This window comes from Schistocerca piceifrons, chromosome 9, assembly GCF_021461385.2.
Source record: "Schistocerca piceifrons isolate TAMUIC-IGC-003096 chromosome 9, iqSchPice1.1, whole genome shotgun sequence".
NCBI lineage: Eukaryota > Metazoa > Arthropoda > Insecta > Orthoptera > Acrididae > Schistocerca > Schistocerca piceifrons.
The window spans coordinates 127,806,810-127,828,040 of NC_060146.1; the positions used below are offsets into that span (position 1 = coordinate 127,806,810).

Consider the following 21,231-nt stretch of genomic DNA (forward strand, 5'->3'; position numbering starts at 1 on the left):
TACCTGGTGCTCTTTTCTCAGATCATGCCAATAAAACTGGAATCCATCCAGACCATCTAAATTAAACGCCTTCTCATCAATGAACATAATTTTATCCCATTCTGAACCCCACGGCATATGTTTTCAGCAAACTCCTATCTAGACCATTTATGATTAGATGTTGGAGCAGGCTCCTAGCAGACGCTTCTTGGCTGGAGGATGTTTGTCATTTGACGAAATATGTCCTACGCGTATGGAAATTACTGGCAACTCTAAATCAGCAACAAGTTGACGCGAATAACCGTTTGTGGCCCTTGATTTGTGCAAAATTAACAGTTTCGATGCCTGAAATATTCTACTTTTCCCATATTTTCCGTTCTGTCCATATCGTGCTCCCAGTCTAACGAACTGTATTTGAACAGTTCAACATCATGGGAATTTGACAACTGGAGTGTCCCATTTTCGTGTAAGGACCAATTTTTGCTTTCTCTTCACATGAAAACTGTTTTCCGCATGACACTGTAACAATCGTGGTTTATGTACAAAACACGCAATATCACTAATCGTATCTGCTTCCTATATGCAGGGCTCCAGGAACATATTTCTGAGTTTCAACACTTCCAATGGCCCCCTAACTCCCCAGGCACAAACATTATTGAGCATACCTGGGATGCCTTGCAACGTGCCGTTTAGAAGAGATCTCCAACACCTCGTACTCTTACGGATATATGGACAGTTCCGTAGGATTCATAGTGTCAGTTCCTTCCAGCACTACTTCAGACATTACTCGAGTCCATGCCACGTCGTGTTGCGGCAGTTCTGCGTGCGCGCGGGAGCCCTACACGATATAAGGTCGGTGTACCAGTTTCTTTCGCTCCCCAGTGTAGTATGGCCGTGAAATGTGTAAATGAAATTTTCAGTTCGCAGTGACATTGATATTAAACTTTCTGGCGATTTAAAACTGTGTATTGGATGAAGACTCGAACTCGGGATCTTTTCCTTTCGAGGGCAAGCGCTCTACTGACTGACTGAGCTACCCAAACACTACTCACGACCTGTCCTCACGGCTTTACTTTCGGCAGCACCTCATATTCTACCTTTCGAACTTCACAGAAACACACCTTCGAAAGAGTAGCACTCCTGAAAGAGGGCTCGCCCCGACTTCGAGTCCCAGTGCTGTTTGGCAAGAAGTTCCGTAGCAGCACATTGCTGCAGAGTGAAAATATTATTCTGCTAACATCCCCCAGGCCGTGTTTAAGTCGCATTTCCACATTATCGTTTCATATAGGAGGGCTTGTCTTGCAAGTTTCACAGCCAAGCTTCTGTTATGTCTTGAAGGTAGGAGATGAAGTACTGATGGAAGTAAAGCTGTGAGGACGGGTTGTCACTCATGCTTGGTTAAGTTGGTTGATCACTTGCTCACGAAAGGCGATGGTCCCGAGTAGGAGTCTCGGTCTGGCACACTGTTTTAATATTACATACATGGGAATGTGTTAATGTAGAACCGATTTAAGCTGGTAAAAAATGAGTTCCAAGTTTGGCCTCCAGGCGCAAATCTAGCACTGTAAAGCACCTCGTGGATGTCTGCGGTGCCGATATTCAACAAATTGAGTAAGCGGCAGTCTGTAACAAGATAAACAGTATACCTTTCTCACTCTTTTGACCCCTTCTTTCCACGGCCCATTCCTACCCAAGACATGTGGAAACATTTATATATGGTTCTCTTGCAGACAATGCCACACTTGGCCAAAATTTTAACTAACTTTTTCCAACTGTTCTGTATTAAGAAATTACAACACATCTACCATGTTTCGCTGCATATGACAACACACTGGGCCTTTATGTGTAGCTGCACTTGAACCACCCAGCACCTGAAGTAGAAGGCTGGGCCTTGCTTACCTCTTTGACTACGGCAGTGGCTTGCTGCTGCGCTTCGTCCTCGGCCGCCCTGGGGTCGAAGTCGGGGTCGCTGAGGCGGCGCTCGGGGGCGGCGGTCACGCCTCCCAGCAGCTCCTCCTCCAGGTAGCGCAGCTCCGCCTTGCCCGGTGCTGCGACGCGCTCTACCACGGAGGTGTCGAAAGGGTCCTCCGCGAAGCAGCTGACTTCCTCCGCTTCGTCTGCGGCGCCGGCCGCCGGCTCGATGGGGTCGTGGCCGAGCTTGGAGAGGTCTGTGGTGCTGCCACCCAGCAGGTCCCGGTGGCTGGGCGTCAGGGAGTTCAGTTCCTCCTCGCTGCAACAGTTTGCTCATTGTAAAAGTATCTCTGTGTGTGTGCGTGGGAGGGGAGGGGGGAGCGGGGTGCATGCATGTTTTGTGTTATGTTCAAATGTGAGTCGCCATGTTCAGCAGCAGCTCTTTGGGTTGGAGTTGGGTTGTTTCGGGGAGGAGACCAGACAGCGAGGTCATCGGTCTCATAGGATTAGGGAAGGACAGGGAAGGAAGTCGGCCGTGCCTTTTCAATGGAACCATCCGGGCATTTTCCTGGAGCGATTTAGGGAAATCACGGAAAAGCTAAATCAAGATGGCCGGGCGCGAGATTGAATCGCCGTCCTCGCGAACCGTGTTCACATTTGTGTCGCCGGCTTTTTTATTTGTGCCTGTGTTTTTCTGAGTGTGTGTGTGTGTGTGTGTGTGTGTGTGTGTGGTGAGGGAAGTGCTCAACGGCGAATTATCAGAGTCTTCACAGAAATTAGTAGAAATGTACATAGGCAAAGCGTATAAACTGTTGTAAAACAATTCACTAATTTTAATACACTCATGGAAATTGAAATAAGAACACCGTGAATTCATTGTCCCAGGAAGGGGAAACTTTATTGACACATTCCTGGGGTCAGATACATCACATGATCACACTGACAGAACCACAGGCACATAGACACAGGCAACAGAGCATGCACAATGTCGGCACTAGTACAGTGTATATCCACCTTTCGCAGCAATGCAGGCTGCTATTCTCCCATGGAGACGATCGTAGAGATGCTGGATGTAGTCCTGTGGAACGGCTTGCCATGCCATTTCCACCTGGCGCCTCAGTTGGACCAGCGTTCGTGCTGGACGTGCAGACCGCGTGAGACGACGCTTCATCCAGTCCCAAACATGCTCAATGGGGGACAGATCCGGAGATCTTGCTGGCCAGGGTAGTTGACTTACACCTTCTACAGCACGTTGGGTGGCACGGGATACATGCGAACGTGCATTGTCCTGTTGGAACAGCAAGTTCCCTTGCCGGTCTAGGAATGGTAGAACGATGGGTTCGATGACGGTTTGGATGTACCGTGCACTATTCAGTGTCCCCTCGACGATCACCAGTGGTGTACGGCCAGTGTAGGAGATCGCTCCCCACACCATGATGCCGGGTGTTGGCCCGTGTGTGCCTCGGTCGTATGCAGTCCTGATTGTGGCGCTCACCTGCACGGCGCCAAACACGCATACGACCATCATTGGCACCAAGGCAGAAGCGACTCTCATCGCTGAAGACGACACGTCTCCATTCGTCCCTCCATTCACGCCTGTCGCGACACCACTGGAGGCGGGCTGCACGATGTTGGGGCGTGAGCGGAAGACGGCCTAACGGTGTGCGGGACCGTAGCCCAGCTTCATGGAGACGGTTGCGAATGGTCCTCGCCGATACCCCAGGAGCAACAGTGTCCCTAATTTGCTGGGAAGTGGCAGTGCGGTCCCCTACGGCACTGCGTAGGATCCTACGGTCTTGGCGTGCATCCGTGCGTCGCTGCGGTCCGGTCCCAGGTCGACGGGCACGTGCACCTTCCGCCGACCACTGGCGACAACATCGATGTACTGTGGAGACCTCACGCCCCACGTGTTGAGCAATTCGGCGGTACGTCCACCCGGCCTCCAGCATGCCCACTATACGCCCTCGCTCAAAGTCCGTCAACTGCACATACGGTTCACGTCCACGCTGTCGCCGCATGCTACCAGTGTTAAAGATTGCGATGGAGCTCCGTATGCCACGGCAAACTGGCTGACACTGACGGCGGCGGTGCACAAATGCTGCGCAGCTAGCGCCATTCGACGGCCAACACCGCGGTTCCCGGTGTGTCCGCTGTGCCGTGCGTGTGATCATTGCTTGTACAGCCCTCTCGCAGTGTCCGGAGCAGGTATGGTGGGTCTGACACACCGGTGTCAATGTGTTCTTTTTTCCATTTCCAGGAGTGTATATAAAAATAAATGTTGGTTTGTTCCTCTTCTAACATTTCTATACCGCTCATCCAATTACGATGAAACTTCGGTGAATTATTGTGTGTATGGCTGCAGACATTTCTGTGGGGGCTAAGAACCACCCACCACCAACACAGGTGATGGTGAAGAGATGTTGACATAAAATCTTAACCCAATAATGTCTGAAGCTAGTTCAATGAAATCTTGTACACACATTTCCCGTTATTTGCATTAAAAACTTTGACGTAATTTACCCAACCACTCCTAGCGGGTGGGGTGAGATGTCATATGTACAACGATTCGATAATGACCCTCTCTACAGGGCTATTACAAATGATTGAAGCGATTTCATAAATTCACTGTAGCTCCATTCATTGACATATGGTCACGACACACTACAGATACGTAGAAAAACTCAAAGTTTTGTTCGGCTGAAGCCGCACTTCAGGTTTCTGCCGCCAGAGCGCTTGAGAGCGCAGTGAGACAAAATGACGACAGGAGCCGAGAAAGCGTAAGTCGTGCTTGAAATGCACTCACATCAGTCAGTCATAACAGTGCAACGACACTTCAGGACGAAGTTCAACAAAGATCCACGAACTGCTAACTCCATTCGGCGATGGAATACGCAGTTTAAAGCTTCTGGATGCCTCTGTAAGGGGAAAATCAACGGGTCGGCCTGCAGTGAGCGAAGAAACGGTTGAACGCGTGCGGGCAAGTTTCACGCGTAGCCCGCGGAAGTCGACGAATAAAGCAAGCAGGGAGCTAAACGTACCACAGCCGACGGTTCGGAAAATCTTACGGAAAAGGCTAAAGCAGCAGCCTTACCGTTTACAATTGCTACAAGCCCTGACACCTGATAAAGTCAAACGCTTTGAATTTTCGGCGCGGTTGCAACAGCTCATGGAAGAGGATGCGTTCAGTGCGAAACTTTTTTTCAGTGATGAAGCAACATTTTTTCTTAATGGTGAAGTGAACATACACAATGTGCGAATCTGGTCGGTAGAGAATCCTCACGCATTCGTGCAGCAAATTCGCAATTCACCAAAAGTTAACGTGTTTTGTGCAATCTCACGGTTTAAAGTTTACGGCCCCTTTTTATTCTGCGAAAAAAACGTTACAGGACACGTGTATCTGGACATGCTGGAAAATTGGCTCATGCCACAACTAGAGACCGACAGCGCCGACTTCATCTTTCAACAGGATGGTGCTCCACCGCACTTCCATCATGATGTTCGGCATTTCTTAAACAGGAGATGGAAAACCGATGGATCGGTCCTGATGGAGATCATGATCAGCAATTCATGTCATGGCCTCCACGCTCTCCCGACTTAACCCCATGCGATTTCTTTCTGTGGGGTTATGTGAAAGATTCAGTGTTTAAACCTCCTCTACCAAGAAACGTGCCAGAACTGCGAGCTCGCATCAACGATGCTTTCGAACACATTGATGGGGACATGCTGCGCCGAGTGTGGGAGGAACTTGATTATCGGCTTGATGTCTGCCGAATCACTAAAGGGGCACATATCGAACATTTGTGAATGCCTAAAAAAACTGAGTTTTTGTATGTGTGTACAAAGCATTATGAAAATATCTCAAATAATAAAGTTATTGTAGAGCTGTGAAATCGCTTCAATTATTTGTAATAACCCTGTACAATCAAATCCATAGTTTTCATGGTTGACTTATTGGCAACAGTCACAATAACGCGCAAGGGTTGAGGGCAGGGCGGGGGTAGAGGGCATGCAAGGACAGTGGCATACTAGCATTTCTCTATAAAGCCTGAAAGAATTTCTGTCAAACGGAGTATATGTAGCACTTGCTATCTAGAAAAAGACAGTAATATGCCCCAAGCATCCCTGTGTTTTGGTGTGAAAGGGTTTACAGAAAAACACTCAAGAAAGTTTGGAGGAATTTTAACCAAATTTAGTATATAACTGAATCATTATGTCTATAAAAATACTGTGGGAGTAATCTATACGCCCACAACCCTAAGGGGGGACGGTAAAGATGAGAAGGTGTGTAGAACCATCAGAAAGCAACCTGTGTTTCTTTCCTGCAAATCGTTGACTTTTACTACTTTAAAAGCATGAAGCGCAATCTGTCTTCTTTGCATCACGGTTGGGACAGCCGAAAAATGTTTGTTTTTGCGGAAGACTGAAAGACCAAAAATACTGCGAAGCCTCAGTTTCTCTTGGTGCAGATACTGTGTAACTAACTTATCAGATTGCAGCTATATGAGGATATAAAAGGTTAACGCAACCCACGAAGTGCAGTAGCTAAACAAAATTGTCATTTTGCACAGGGCATCTGCAGCATCCAAACTGCAGACACTTTTTGACGATGAGCTGACTGATGATTTAAATTTGTATTCCGCCAATTGAAGATGGGTGAAAGCCCAAATCGCGTATTGATATACATAAAAATACACGAAAAAGTGGCAGCTGCTATATTTCTTTAATTAACATTAAAAACTTCTCGCTGAAATTTTAGGACGGCGTCAGACATGTCACAAAACTTTAAAAGTAGTACCATATTCGTGTCATTGTTAAAATAGTGGGTAAAACTGTCCTTGTAGAGTACTTGTCCGCAAAGGCCCCGAGTATGAGACCCGGTCCGGCAGACAGTTTTAATCTGCCAGGAAATTTCGTATCAGCGCACACTCCACTGCAGAGCGAAAATTTTACTCTGAAAACTGACCGTATATTAGCTTTTGGCTTCTTGTCTGACATAAAACAGTCAACTAAAATGTGATCCACTGTAATTTGTCCGTCATAATCACCAAACACTGCATGGTCCTCTCCCTGGAGCAAGAAGCCATGCGTCATAGGGCAGGGCCCTTTATGAAGACGAGTGATAGGAACCTCGTTCCGCTTGTGTGGGTGGGACTTCACTGAGCGCACTTCACTGTTTATCGCTTCCAGCCGACTCCCTTTCCCTCTACGCATGGCACTGTACCTCAACAGTGCGGTGAATACTGAAGTGACCGTATACCATTTAATGGCAGGGATATCCCATGTGGGGTTTGGCCGCCGTATTGCAAGTCTTATTAGTTGATGCCACTTCGGCGACTTGCGTGTCAATGATGATGATAATGAAGGACACACAACACCCAGCACCTTGCCGGGAATCGAACCCGGGCCCCCTTGCTTGGTAGGCGGTAACGCTACGCTACGAAGGCGGACAACAGTGAGGTATGGGATGGCACACTGAAGTATCTTATTATAGTACAAAGCCTCCTTGGCTACTACATCCCCTTATACACATGTGTCCCAGTACCCAGCACAAAGAGACCTCCTTCACCAACTTTCATAGGTATAGTGGGCGTCTTGGGTGTTCTGGACTAAGTTATAAAGGGCACTAAGGGAGTCTAAACAGAACAGGAATGTAGGAGTCGCTACACCTCTCAACGGTTCCGGGACCTTCACGATCGCGCATAATTTGGCTTAGAACACAGTGAATTCTTGAGGTAACCAGATCTTGTGGATACAAGCAGGGAAGCATCCAACTGAGACCCGATATTTAGACTCAACTGTAAAGACAGTTATATAGTCGTGAGGCAGGAGTGCAGCCCCTCCCATATCGCACTAAATTTAAAATTAATCTCGTCTTAATGCCGGTATTACTCTCGTACAAACATGAACGCCCCCTAGCAGAACTAGAGGAATACATAATTTAAAGTGCAACAGTTGTCCTGCATTCTGTGTAGCCTTACAAAAAGAACTTTCCACACACACTACAGAGAACACATTGACGCTTTCAGGCTCAACCACTTTACCAAATCCACAGTACCTTATCATATGTAGCTGCGTACACGCGCGCGCACACACACACACACACACACACACACACACACACACACACCGCAACAGTAACTGTACTCCACACAGAACATAATTGTGATATTTTAATACTGTTATTTCGTTCCAATCGTATAATACGGAACTGTTCCGCATGATAAACATACATGGTGACAGTTGTTAAACTTTATTAAGTAAAATCGTCTTAACTTCTGAAGGGTTTGCTTTACAACGTTCGAACTGCACGACTGGCCGCGGGGCACGATGTGAATTAGTATAAGCATGCAAGGTTTGGTTTAGCGACGAAGCCCACTTTCATTTGAATGGGTTCGTCAATGAGTAAAACTGGCGTGTTTGGGGGACAGAGAATCAGAACTTCGAGATCGAGAAGTCTCTTCACTCTCAAAGGGTGACTGTATGGTGTGCAATATCCAGTCACGGAATAATCGGTGCGATATTCCTTGATGGCACGGAGACTACCGAACGGTACGTGGAGGTTTTGGAAGATGATTTTATCCCCATTATTCAAAGTTACCCTGATTTCGACAAGATGTGGTTAATGCAAGATGAAGCTCGACCCCATCTAAGCAGGAGAGTGTTTTATGTCCTGGAGGAGCACTTTGGGGACCGCATTCTGGCTCAGGGGTACCCAGAGGCCACTGGAATGGGCCTCGATTGGCCGCCATATTGTCTGCATCTGGAAACATGCATCCCCTTGTTGTGGGGCTATATTAAAGACAAGATGAACAGAAATAACTCCAAAACCATTGCTGAACTGAAAACAGCCATTCAGGAGGTCATCGACAGCATCGATGTTCCGACACTTCAGTGGGTCATGCAGGATTTCGCTGTTCATCTACGCCACATCTCCAATGATGGTGGGGATATCGAATTATGTCATAACCGAAATCCGAATATCTGTAGTGACGTTTACATTTTGAATAAAGTATGTACACGCCGTAGTTGGAAACAATTTTTTTTTCCATATAGTTTAATAAGTGAAGCAGCAACCGAGTAACAATCGCTTCAAATAATGTTTTGTCGTCACTGCCTGTCAATCATTTCCATCGAAGACCTACAACAAATAAAAGACGATTTTCATCCAACTCCATGGAACAAGAAAACTTTCAATTTTAAAAGGCAGATTTTTCTTATCTAACTGAAAACACAATTGTAATGTTTAACTTAATTTAAGCAGTTCTTTTATTTTCAAAACGTAAGTAAACTATGTTGTTAATGTGGTTACAACTGGCACAGAGAGCTCTGAAATTTAGAATTTTCCGGGTTAGTCTGATGATTAGGATAACCAGAAGAACACGAAAATTCACCCAATAACACTTCTTCCACACTAATGCTGCTTATGCCAGGGAATAAAAATAGAACTACTCCAGTTAGGAAACCTGCTATCAATAGTCGCTCTGAAACTTCCTGGCAGATTGGAACTGTGTGCCGGACCGAGACTCGGTATCAGTGATTTCTTTGATAAAGACTTTACCTAAACTGTCAGATTCCATATTGAAACAAATTGAAGACGCTATGAAAGTTACAAATATTGGTTTTCCCAATAAGGAAGTGCTAATGCTGTATTGTTTGCTGTGAGAAGTGAGATACATGAGAGACTGTGACATTGGTCGAAAACGAAGTAATTTCATGCAAACTCACAGGAAATAAATTATTCCTCTGTAGGTATTTTCCAATTTTCATTAATTTGGTTCAGTTTCCTGCGCCTGTACACTTAAATAATAATTTTTCGTAACTTGGTTAATTAAACAGTACAGTTCAGTAGTTAATGAGGTTTTTCATTTGCAAAGATGCTAAAAACTGGTCGTAATATTAGTTTCATATTCTTATCATGTGGCATGAATACAGAATCTTTCAAAGAAATGTTTATATGACAGTAATGGATTGAATTTACTATGTCATATTGTTCTCGTCACACATGTACTGACACCTACTTTCCCATCATAGTATAGTTTTCCTATTATAGATTATAGTAGCAGTTGCCATTATAGTATATATGGTATAGTATTATGGTAAGTTTTGTAGTTAAAATACGTGTTATAGTAGCTTATGACGTTCTAGTCGCAATAGTGCTAGTGATGGAACTAGTCACTCTACGTTCAACTTTTTTTTTGTGAAGGTAACAAAACAAGGGAGAAAGAGCTACATATTTCCCCTATGCGATGATTCAAAGCAGAGTGGGCGGAGCCTGTCAGCATCTTAAATAACCCAAAATATTAGCAGACTGCCGTCTACGATTGCTTCTTGCTAAGTATTTTTGTGTGTGCCTTCAATAACTGTTTTAAATACTAAAAATTTCACTGCTTACATGAATAACGTAGTGTCAGGAAGGTAACTGCAAACGTTTCTCTGTTCTTGAATGTGTATTTGCTCTAGTAATGGGACGCATTTGGTTTCCTTTCCATGAACCATGGACCTTGCGGTTGGTGGGGAGGCTTGCGTGCCTCACGATACAGATGGCCATACCGTAGGAGCAACCACAACGGAGGGGTATCTGTTGAGAGGCCAGACAAACATGTGGTTCCTGAAGAGGGGCAGCAGCCTTTTCAGTAGTTGCAGAGGCAACAGTCTGGATGATTGACTGATCTGGCCTTGTAACATTAACCAAAACGGCCTTGCTGTGCTGGTACTGCGAACGGCTGAAAGCAAGGGGAAACTACAGCCGTAATTTTTCCCGAGGACATGCAGCTTTGCTGTATGATTAAATGATGATGGCGTCCTTTTGGGTAAAATATTCCGGAGGTAAAATAGTCCCCCATTCGGATCTCCGGGCGGGGACTACTCAAGAGGACGTCGTTATCAGGAGAAAGAAAACTGGCGTTCTACAGATCGGAGCGTGGAATGTCAGATCCCTTAATCGGGCAGGTAGATTAGAAAATTTAAAAAGGGAAATGGATAGGTTAAAGTTAGATATAGTGGGAATTAGTGAAGTTCGGTGGCAGGAGGAACAAGACTTCTGGTCAGGTGACTACAGGGTTATAAACACAAAATCAAATAGGGGTAATGCAGGAGTAGGTTTAATAATGAATAGGAAAATAGGAATGTGGGTAAGCTACTACAAACAGCATAGTGAACGCATTATTGTGGCCAAGATAGATACGAAGCCCACGCCTACTACAGTAGTACAAGGTTATATGCCAACTAGCTGTGCAGTTGAAGAAATTGATGAAATGTATGATGAGATAAAAGAAATTATTCAGGTAGTGAAGGGAGACGAAAATTTAATAGTCATGGGTGACTGGAATTTGTCAGTAGGAAAAGGGAGAGAAGGAAACATAGTAGGTGAATATGGATTGGGGCTAAGAAATGAAAGAGGAAGCCGCCTGGTAGAATATTGCGCAGAGCATAACTTAATCATAGCTAATACTTGGTTCAAGAATCATAAAAGAAGGTTGTATACCTGGAAGAATCCTGGAGATACTAAAAGGTATCAGATAGATTATATAATGGTAAGACAGAGATTTAGGAACCAGGTTTTAAATTGTAAGACATTTCCAGGGGCAGATGTGGATTCTGACCACAATCTATTGTGTTATGAACTGCGGATTGAAACTGAAGAAACTGCAAAAAGGTGGGAATTTAAGGAGATGGGACCTGGATAAACTGAAAGAACCAGAGGTTGTACAGAGTTTCAGGGAGAGCATAAGGGAACAATTGACAGGAATGGGGGAAAGAAATACAGTAGAAGAAGAATGTGTAGCTCTGAGGGATGAAGTAGTGAAGGCAGCAGAGGATCAAGTAGGTAAAAAGACGAGGGGTAATAGAAATCCTTGGGTAACAGAAGAAATATTGAATTTAATTGATGAAAGGAGAAAATATAAAAATGCAGTAAATGAAGTAGGCAAAAAGGAATACAAACGTCTCAAAAATGAGATCGACAGGAAGTGCAAAATGGCTAAGCAGGGATGGCTAGAGGACAAATTTAAGGATGTAGAGGCTTGTCTCACTAGGGTAAGATAGATATTGCCTACAGGAAAATTAAAGAGACCTTTGGAGAGAAGAGAACCACTTGTATGAATATCAAGAGCTTTGATGGCAACCCAGTTCTAAGCAAAGAAGGGAAGGCAGAAAGGTGGAAGGAGTATATAGAGGGTTTATACAAGGGCGATGTACTTGAAGACAATATTATGGAAATGGAAGAGGATGTAGATGAAGATGAAATGGGAGATAAGATACTGCGTGAAGAGTTTGACAGAGCACTGAAATACCTGAGTCGAAACAAGGCACCGGGAGTAGACAACATTCCATTGGAACTACTGACGGTCTTGGGAGAGCCAGTCCTGACAAAACTTTACCATCTGATGAGCAAGATGTATGAAACAGGCGAAATACTCTCAGACTTCAAGAAGAATATAATAATTCCAATCCCAAAGAAAGCAGGTGTTGACCGACGTGAAAATTACCGAACTATCAGTTTAATAAGTCACAGCTGCAAAATACTAACGCGAATTCTTTACAGACGAATGGAAAAACTGGTAGAAGCGGACCTCGGGGAAGATCAGTTTGGATTCCGTAGAAATGTTGGAACACGTGAGGCAATACTAACCTTACGACTTATCTTAGAAGAAAGATTAAGAAAAAGCAAACCCACGTTTCCAGCATTTGTAGACTTAGAGAAAGCTTTTGACAACGTTAACTGGAATACTCTCTTTCAAGTTCTGATGTTGACAGGGGTAAAATACAGGGAGCGAAAGGCTATTTACAATTTGTACAGAAACCAGATGGCAGTTATAAGAGTCGGGGGACATGAAAGGGAAGCAGTGGTTGGGAAAGGAGTGAGACAGGGTTGTAGTCTCTCCCCGATGTTATTCAATCTGTATATTGAGCAAGCAGTAAAGGAAACAAAAGAAAAATTCGGAGTAGGTATTAAAATTCAAAGAGAAGTAAAAACTTTGGGGTTCGCCGATGACATTGTAATTCTGTCAGAGACAGCAAAGGACTTGGAAGAGCAGTTGAACGGAATGGACAGTATCTTGAAAGGAGGGTATAAGATGAACATCAAGAAAAGCAAAACGAGGATAATGGAATGTGGTCAAATTAAATCGGGTGATGCTGAGGGGATTAGATTAGGAAATGAGACAAAGTAGTAAAGGAGTTTTGCTATTTAGGGAGTAAAATAACTGATGATGGTCGAAGTTGAGAGGATATAAAATGTAGACTGCAATGGCAAGGAAATCGTTTCTGAAGAAGAGAAATTTGTTAACATCGAGTATAGATTTAAGTGTCAGGAAGTAGTTTCTGAAAGTATTTGTATGGAGTGTAGCCATGTATGGAAGTGAAACATGGACGATAACCAGTTCGGACAAGAAGAGAATAGAAGCTTTCGAAATGTGGTGCTACAGAAGAATGCTGAAGATCAGGTGGGTAGATCACGTAACTAATGAGGAGGTATTGAAAATGATTGGGGAGAAGAGCAGTTTGTGGCACAACTTGACTAGAAGAAGGGATCGGTTGGTAGGACATGTTTTGAGGCATCAAGGGATCACAAATTTAGCATTGGAAGGCAGCGTGGAGGGTAAAAATCGTAGAGGGAGACCAAGAGATGAATACACTAAGCAGATTCAGAAGGATGTAGGTTGCAGTAGGTTCTGGGAGATGAAGCTTGCACAGGATAGAGTAGCATGGAGAGCTGCATCAAACCAGTCTCAGGACTGAAGACCACAACAACAACAACAACAGCTTGCTTTAGTCTCGCGGTTAAGGCGCTCAGTCCGGAACCGCGCGACTGCTACGGTCGCAGGTTCGAATCCTGCCTCGGGCATGGATGTGTGTGATGTCCTTAGGTTAGTTAGGTTTAAGTAGTTCTAAGTTCTAGGGGACTGATGACCACAGAAGGTAAGTCCCATAGAGCTCAGAGCCATTTGAACCATTTTTTTGTAGCTTGCTTTTGTTGTTTCCCATAAGCAAGGAGAAAAGGGTGATGTGAAAAAGATGCTTTCGTAATCCATTTAATTCCACTTTTACTGTATTGACATCGATAGCAAACGAAACAAACTTCGAAACCAATGCTTGTTTTCTTCCTTGTACTGTTTCTTGTTCGTTAGATTTTCAGTTTTCAACTCGTTTGCACGGCGTTTTTAATGTTCACGGCTACGGAAAAATTACGAGGAAAGAAGCAAAGCATGCTATCGTATCTTGTGCGCGTCAAAATGTGATTCCTTTATACTTTGGATTAGATCGGATCGACGAGCGCACCCATACAGGACGCAAGCTGGCCTTTTTTGATGAAACACTTACGTCTTCACACAAGCAAAGCACCAGATGCTATTTGCGATATGACCAAGAAAATCAAGATATGCCCTATGGTCAAAATTGGGCACGGGCTGATCAGGGTGCCACCACAAGGAATTATTGCCGCGGTGAACCGTGGAGGTATGAGTGAGGTGAACCTTATGTTTTGGACGCCAGCTTCAAGTCTAGCGTTGTCAACACTTTTTTACCTTCATGGTTTTTTAAGTCGAATGAAACAATATAACTAGTCTCTGCGACCACGTGAGCTGTATGATGTTTTTTCACTCGTTCTCCGTGTTCGCGTGGTTCCACTTTACGTGAAACAAGCAATTAAAAAGAGTCTGACACGCCAGTTATGAAGTGTTTTCACTCGGGCTCCGCGTTTGAGTACTTTAATTTACATACATTTTCAGCCTTTTCGGTTATATCATGACTAGGGCTGTCAACTTTTTTATTTCAAGGAGAGGTGGATAAAAAGTATATTTGTAAAAATGAAGTATTTTCCAAATGTATGTATTTCTTTACCTAGGTACGAATTTTTCGTACTATTGGCATCAAGTATGGATTTTTGGTTGGTTCTAGAAGGTTAATAACTGGTACTACATAATATTTTTTAAAAAATAAATGGCTTGGTGCTTTTTAATTAAATTTTTGTAGCTCCCATTGGTGTGCATACATCATTGCAAATCCTATTTCGGTAAATGCCGAAATGACGTGAACGGGAAGGATATAACTTGTTTTGTAACTTAATCACTTGCCTTTTAAGCATGTCACCTGTCGAAAGTTGTTGGTTTTTTTTTAGGGAAATACTTATTCATTTTCTTCGAATTTCTTTTAAGTAATGGAATTTCCTAATATGAATCTCTCTTGCAGATACTGTATATTGTACTGGATTTATCTTTAAATCCAGTAATATGTCTTCCATTTCCACGCCACAGAGCGGTTCGGTCTTCCTATCCGAGTACAATGTTCACTGTTAAGAGAAGGTCTATACATAAACAAGGACGAAAAACGGAACTAAAAGCTACTTATTGGCAGTCAATGAAAAGTAAATACGTGAACGGCAATAACAGTGTCAAGCGAAAACAGAGTGCAATCACAACAATGATTTAACAATGTCTAAACGATCGAATGTTTGTGCTCAAAACTGTAAACGCCCGACTGCGTCGATTGTTTTCATCCGGTTTCTTCCCCAGACTGGTTTCGCTCGAAACAATACATGAATAATTCAACCCATAATTAAAACTACAATCGGATAAGCTACTTATTATTGGGTTCTCCCCATCAATAGGTCTACATACGGCTAACGCCACTTGTCAAATATAGCGGGTTATATCTTATTTTTAACAAATTCCCATCAAGAGGGCGATACTACTTGTATCTACGTCGCTTTCATTAACTTCTTGCTCAATATGTTTCCTCTCAAATGCCCAGTGTGCAACCGCAGAGAAAATACTGGTCTGCAAGAAAAATGACAATAAAATGGTTGAATACTTTCACTCACTTGCGAAAATACACAACTACCAGCGTGCACAAATACCTTGATTGCGAATACATGACTTTTCATTCGGAGTGTTAGAGATGATTTCCCATTCTCTTCTGAAACATGCAGTCTATCTCTGCGATGTCCTCAAGAGAAAAAAAAATTAATGAAATAATCGTAAACGCCTGCCGCTTGGCATGCGCTGTTGCTCCAAATACCTGGCATGTTGTCCACCAGATCTCTCTCCTAAGGGGCATGAGTCGATTTCTCTCCTGTTTTCTGACAGGAATTTGAAATTTCGTACTTGCAGGGTGCAGCTGAGTCAGCCCATGACGTTTCATGGGACTCAATGTAACCAGTAAACATCGGTTTGTTTCTCGTTTGAAACAGAATGGTTTCTGAAGTGGAATTTTATGTGCTCATACGCTAAAACGAAATAGTTAACAACGCCATGCCGTGCCGACAGGCCAATGTCATTTACATGGCGGCGAGAAGGGGCTTAAAGGTATGACCTACGACAGAAAATATTAGCAAAGTATAAAGCAACATTCAGAGAAGTAATGGCATCTGCACGGGGGTGTAAGGTTTTGGGGAGGGAATGTCCTTGTTTTTAATAGCTTCAAATACATTAAAGACTCGCAAATACCAAGTCACAGTAGGGCTATTATATATATATACTCTCACTTCGGTTTACGCTACTGATCCATCTGTCATCACAACCTCGTTATAAAAAACATTAGTTTACTGTAGAACTATTCAAAACATCGTTCCTCTCAAAGTATTGACATCGGCATGAGATCTACATAGTTTTCGCAAACAGCACGATATAAGCTACCAACAGTCAAGAAATAAACGACGCATTATAAAGGCGTGCGTCCTACAATCTGGAATGTACAAATAAAAACATCCCATACGTCACACTTCAAAGAGTTTACCGATGGTTCGCGTTATTCATAGACTTAAAATTGTCCCTTATTTTCCCACTGTAGCCTAGTACTTTCTAGTTCTTAATACGTATAAAGGCGTTAGTAACAAAACGTCCCCACCAACAACCGGGCCGAGAGGAATGTTCGTTGCGAGTCATCGGCTTTGGTCAGCGACGGAATGCTAGTGGCTGCTGTCGCGTCACCTTTTGGTGGATATATTCACAATCTTTTTGTTAGTTGACGAAGCCAACAAATGAGGAAAAAAATTTTAGTTGCGGTGACAATGATCTGTAGCTTAGCCCGTTTGAAGGAAAAAAAAAAAAAAAAAAAAAAATCACTAACATCACGTAATAGTCGCCGTATTGTTTACAGCCTTTGTTGGACGTTTACTACTAAAGTGGTAAAATTCTACGACTACTATCGAATATTCCATTATATCATACTGCCTTACCGTATGCGCGTGTATAACCTATGGTTGATATAGGGCTGCTCTATCGCATTAGCAGATAAACTTCCACTATCCATCAGCGCACACTCCGCTGCAGAGTGAAAATCTCATTCTTCCACTAAAATGTTTTTAAAGACAAAACAGTTTTCCGTAGACACTGTGGTCCACTGAAACACCACATGAGTAAGCTTTTTTTTAACTGACTGCTACCACACATTGCAAAACCTTAACTGCAAATATATGCCTAAAGCCTAGACAAGACAAGACTCAGGTGAGACAGCCGGAATATACAGGGTGTTATAACAAGTATTCCATATTTTGAGACGTGGTAAATATGGATTGTAAAACGTATAACTGAAATGCTATGAGCACTTGTTCATCTTCGCTATTGTGAAACATCTCTTCTACGCCAAACTCGTGCACTTGTTTCGAACCGCCTGCATGTGAAAGTTAACTGCTGGCTACGTTACAGATCACTTTGGTACCATAGAGTGTATTTCGAACCCACAAGGATGACTGTTTATTCGCAATAACAGGGGAATTTGTCATTTGTCTGCTCCATTATGTAGATCGTAAGCGCTTTAAAGCCCATGTTTACCAGACATTTTCGCGTAGTTTTGGTGCATACTACCACCTCTCAAACTATGGGATCTTTTTAACATCCTGTGCAACTATCAGCTTCTGTGACTACCAATACTTATAATTCACGTTCCTGACAGCCTATAATTTTTGACCAAAAACTGTTCGGAGCGAATAGATTGCTTCTGCTAAAATACTTACTTTTGTCTGTGTGCTGTTTCCTTCCGTTCTGCCGAGCTGAAGCAAACATTGCTAACAAACAAAATTATAACCTCGTTCAGTGGCAGTTGTTGCTTATAGACTCCTGTTTTTACTTAGCCGAAACAATCACTTCCACTATCACGCGACTGAGACGTCGTAACTTTGCACCACCTATGCAACGTGGGCCTTAAACCCTGACTGTTTCCCGTAATTTCTACGTAAACACCGAGGGTAGCCGAGTGAGGGCAGTGTAGTCCCAAGTTACTCTGGTGTGAAAGTTGACAGCTGGCGCAACACTAGGGCTCCAAGCGGCGAGAAAGCAGTCACAGCGTCATAAGCATAATTATTTTCTGTTTAATTAACGAAATAGTCGCTACATTCTTGGGTTCCGAGCGTTTGTAAATTTCCAAGAGACATGAATTATCGTGGAATACATGTAAAAACAGCTAGTCACAGTGATTCAATGACATAAGCTACAACTTACTTACGAATATATGTATAATTGCAGCTTTCCCCGTTGAAAGCAAGGGAATATAAACCATGTTTCATGCATGTGAAGCACATATTTCTGATGCTGTCTGCTGTTGTTATCACAGAAATTTTTTTATGGAATCTAATGATTTGCGTATTTTTACACATAATTCGAATTTCTAATACACGAATATTTTTATAAACGTGTATTTTTGCTTCAAGAGTGAATGTGTTAAAGATTCTGGCCATTTGTGGGTCAGATTTAGCAATAATTGTTGAACTGGTTTCTTCTGTGCTGGAAAACAGCTCTATTGTCTTTGATTATTTATTTTCACGTCTGTATGGTTTTTCCTAAGTTACAGGTGTGGTGGCTTATATGGTACGTTACATAATATATGTATTAAATTCCATACACCGTTTCCTACGTTCCACATACGTTGATTTGGCTGAAAGTGTAGCGAACAAAATTCCGCTTTGTTGGGTTGGTGTTCGTCGTCTTTCTCCGAAATAACAGATCTTTTCGTGTTTACTAGCAATTTTGGATATTAAAGGAAAACGACATTATGCACTAAATATCTGAACGCTACATGAAAAAAATAAATAAACTGTCTTGTAATATGCCGTTTCGTACCTCCGACGGTCCTTAGTAAACTAAAGAATGAAAAAGGGGGTGTCGTTTTTAGTTACTGTCGATCTTGAATCTTGAAGGCGCTACATGCACGCGCTATTGTAAAAACTACGTTACAAATCAGTATAAGCACTAGTATTCGCACTCATCCGACATCGTACTCAGAAGCGTCGCTTGCTAGCCGCTTGGGGCGCTGCTATCGCTGCGGGTAAAAAAAAAAAAAAAAAAAAAAAAAAAAAGGCTCTAATGTCTACTTTTGTTTCTCTGTTACGTAACCAACGAGTTTAAAGTAACATTCTGGACAATTATTGACGCTATCGTTGCCGTCGAAGCAATTTTTATTCATAAATAATTTTTTTTCATTTCTTCAGGAGACGACTGTTCTCAAAATTTTCTGTTTCACTACGCAGCAGAATTTTTTCTGTTAAAGGCTGCTTCACCTAACGTTAGTACAGTGACCTGGGATTAGAATTAGTTTAGAGTAAAAGGAATTTCATCAAAGGTTCCCAGAATCGTGTCCTAGCCAATAAAACTAAACCGCTTGTTATGGATGCAATCATCGTCATCATACTTAAATAATAGAGGAGAGTGAGAGAGAAGATTTATGTGAGTCAACGGTGACGCCAAGAAAGAAATAAAGACACAGTTGGTAATCTGACGAAGACATCCGTTCAGAGTGAAATACTAGATTTACATCTACATGAATGGTCTACAATTCACATGAATGTGCCTGGCCGCGGGTTTCATGTGTATGTTAATCGCGTTCTTTTCAATTTCTGTTGTAGTTCGAGAGATTTTAGTTTTTGTATGCTTTTCGCCGTTCTAGCCCCACGTCACACAGATTGAAACAGTAAATCAGAAAAATGACTGCACGTGAACGGAATAGTCTGTGACATTACGTGAATTCTATTTCGATTCACTGAACCTTGCTTGAAATCGCCTTTCAGTATCATTGGAAATTGTATAAATAATAATTTGATTCAAAAGATCATTTGCAATTCTGATGTGTGGACTGAGTGACGCCGTAGGGATGACGTCACAAAACACCACAATAAAAGAAGATGGCTCAGGTGAACGTAGTCAGTTTTCAGTGAGGTTCAGCAATTGCTGGCAGAGGGGAGGGAGAAGCAGGTGAAGGTTTGGTTTGACAGCTCCAGGTGACATTGTTTATAACGTTCTTCTCCGAGCACCGGTGTGGTGGCAGCACTGGTGCTGGCCATATTCACGTGGAGCAAATGCGTGTTTTATTTGTGCTGGAAATTAATAACAGTAAACAAACTTTACACACAGTGTCTGTTTATTATTTGTAAGTATAAGGTCACCTCAAGCTTTTGACAATGTTGACTGGAATACTCTCTTTCAAATCCTAAAGGTGGCAAGGGTAAAATACAGGGAGCGAAAGGCTATTTTCAATCTGTACAGAAACCAGATGGCAGTTATAAGAGTTGAGGGGCATGAAAGGGAAGCAGTGGTTGGGAATGGAGTGAGAAAGGGTTGTAGCCTATCCCCAATGTTATTCAATCTGTATATTGAGCAAGCAGTAAAGGAAACAAAAGAAAAATTCGGAGTGGGTATTAAAATCCATGTAGAAGAAATACAAACTTTGAGGTTCGCCGATGACATTGTAATTCTATCAGAGACAGCAAAGGACTTGGAAGAGCAGTTGAACGGAATGGACAATGTCTTGAAAGGAGGATATAAGATGAACATCAACAAAAGAAAAACGAGGATAATGGAATGTAGTCGAATTAAGTCGGATGATGCCGAGGGAATTAGATTAGGAAATGAGACACTTAAAGTAGTAAAGGAGTTTTGCTATTTGGGGAGTAAAATGACTGATGATGGTCGAAGTAGAGACGATATAAAATGTAGACTGGCAATGGCAAGAAAAGCGTTTCTGAAGAAGAGAAATTTGTTAACATCGAGTATAGATTTAAGTGTCAGGAAGTCGTTTCTGAAAGTATTTGTATGGAGTGTAGCCATGTATGGAAGTGAAACATGGACGATAAATAGTTTGGACAAGAAGAGAATAGAAGCTTTCGAAATGTGGTGCTACAGAAGAATGGTGAAGATTATATGGGTAGATCACATAACTAATGAGGAGGTATTGAATAGAATTGGGGAGAAGAGGAGTTTGTGGCACAACTTGACAAGAAGAAGGGACCGGTTGGTAGGACATGTTCTGTGGCATCACGGGATCACAAATTTAGCGTTGTAGGGCAGCGTGGAGGATAAAAATCGTAGAGGGAGACCAAGAGATGAATACACTAAGAAGATTCAGAAGGACGTA

General features: G+C 42.8%; 1 protein-coding gene across 1 annotated transcript in view; it reads right to left on the reverse strand.

Annotated features, from left to right (window-relative positions):
- Positions 1–21,231, reverse strand: part of LOC124716751 — a 324,669-nt gene that overhangs the window by 204,817 nt on the left and 98,621 nt on the right. Inside the window, exon 9 of the mRNA XM_047243294.1 lies at positions 1,879–2,209. Coding sequence (XP_047099250.1) covers positions 1,879–2,209 — 331 coding nt within the window. The remainder of the gene's footprint in view (positions 1–1,878; positions 2,210–21,231) is intronic.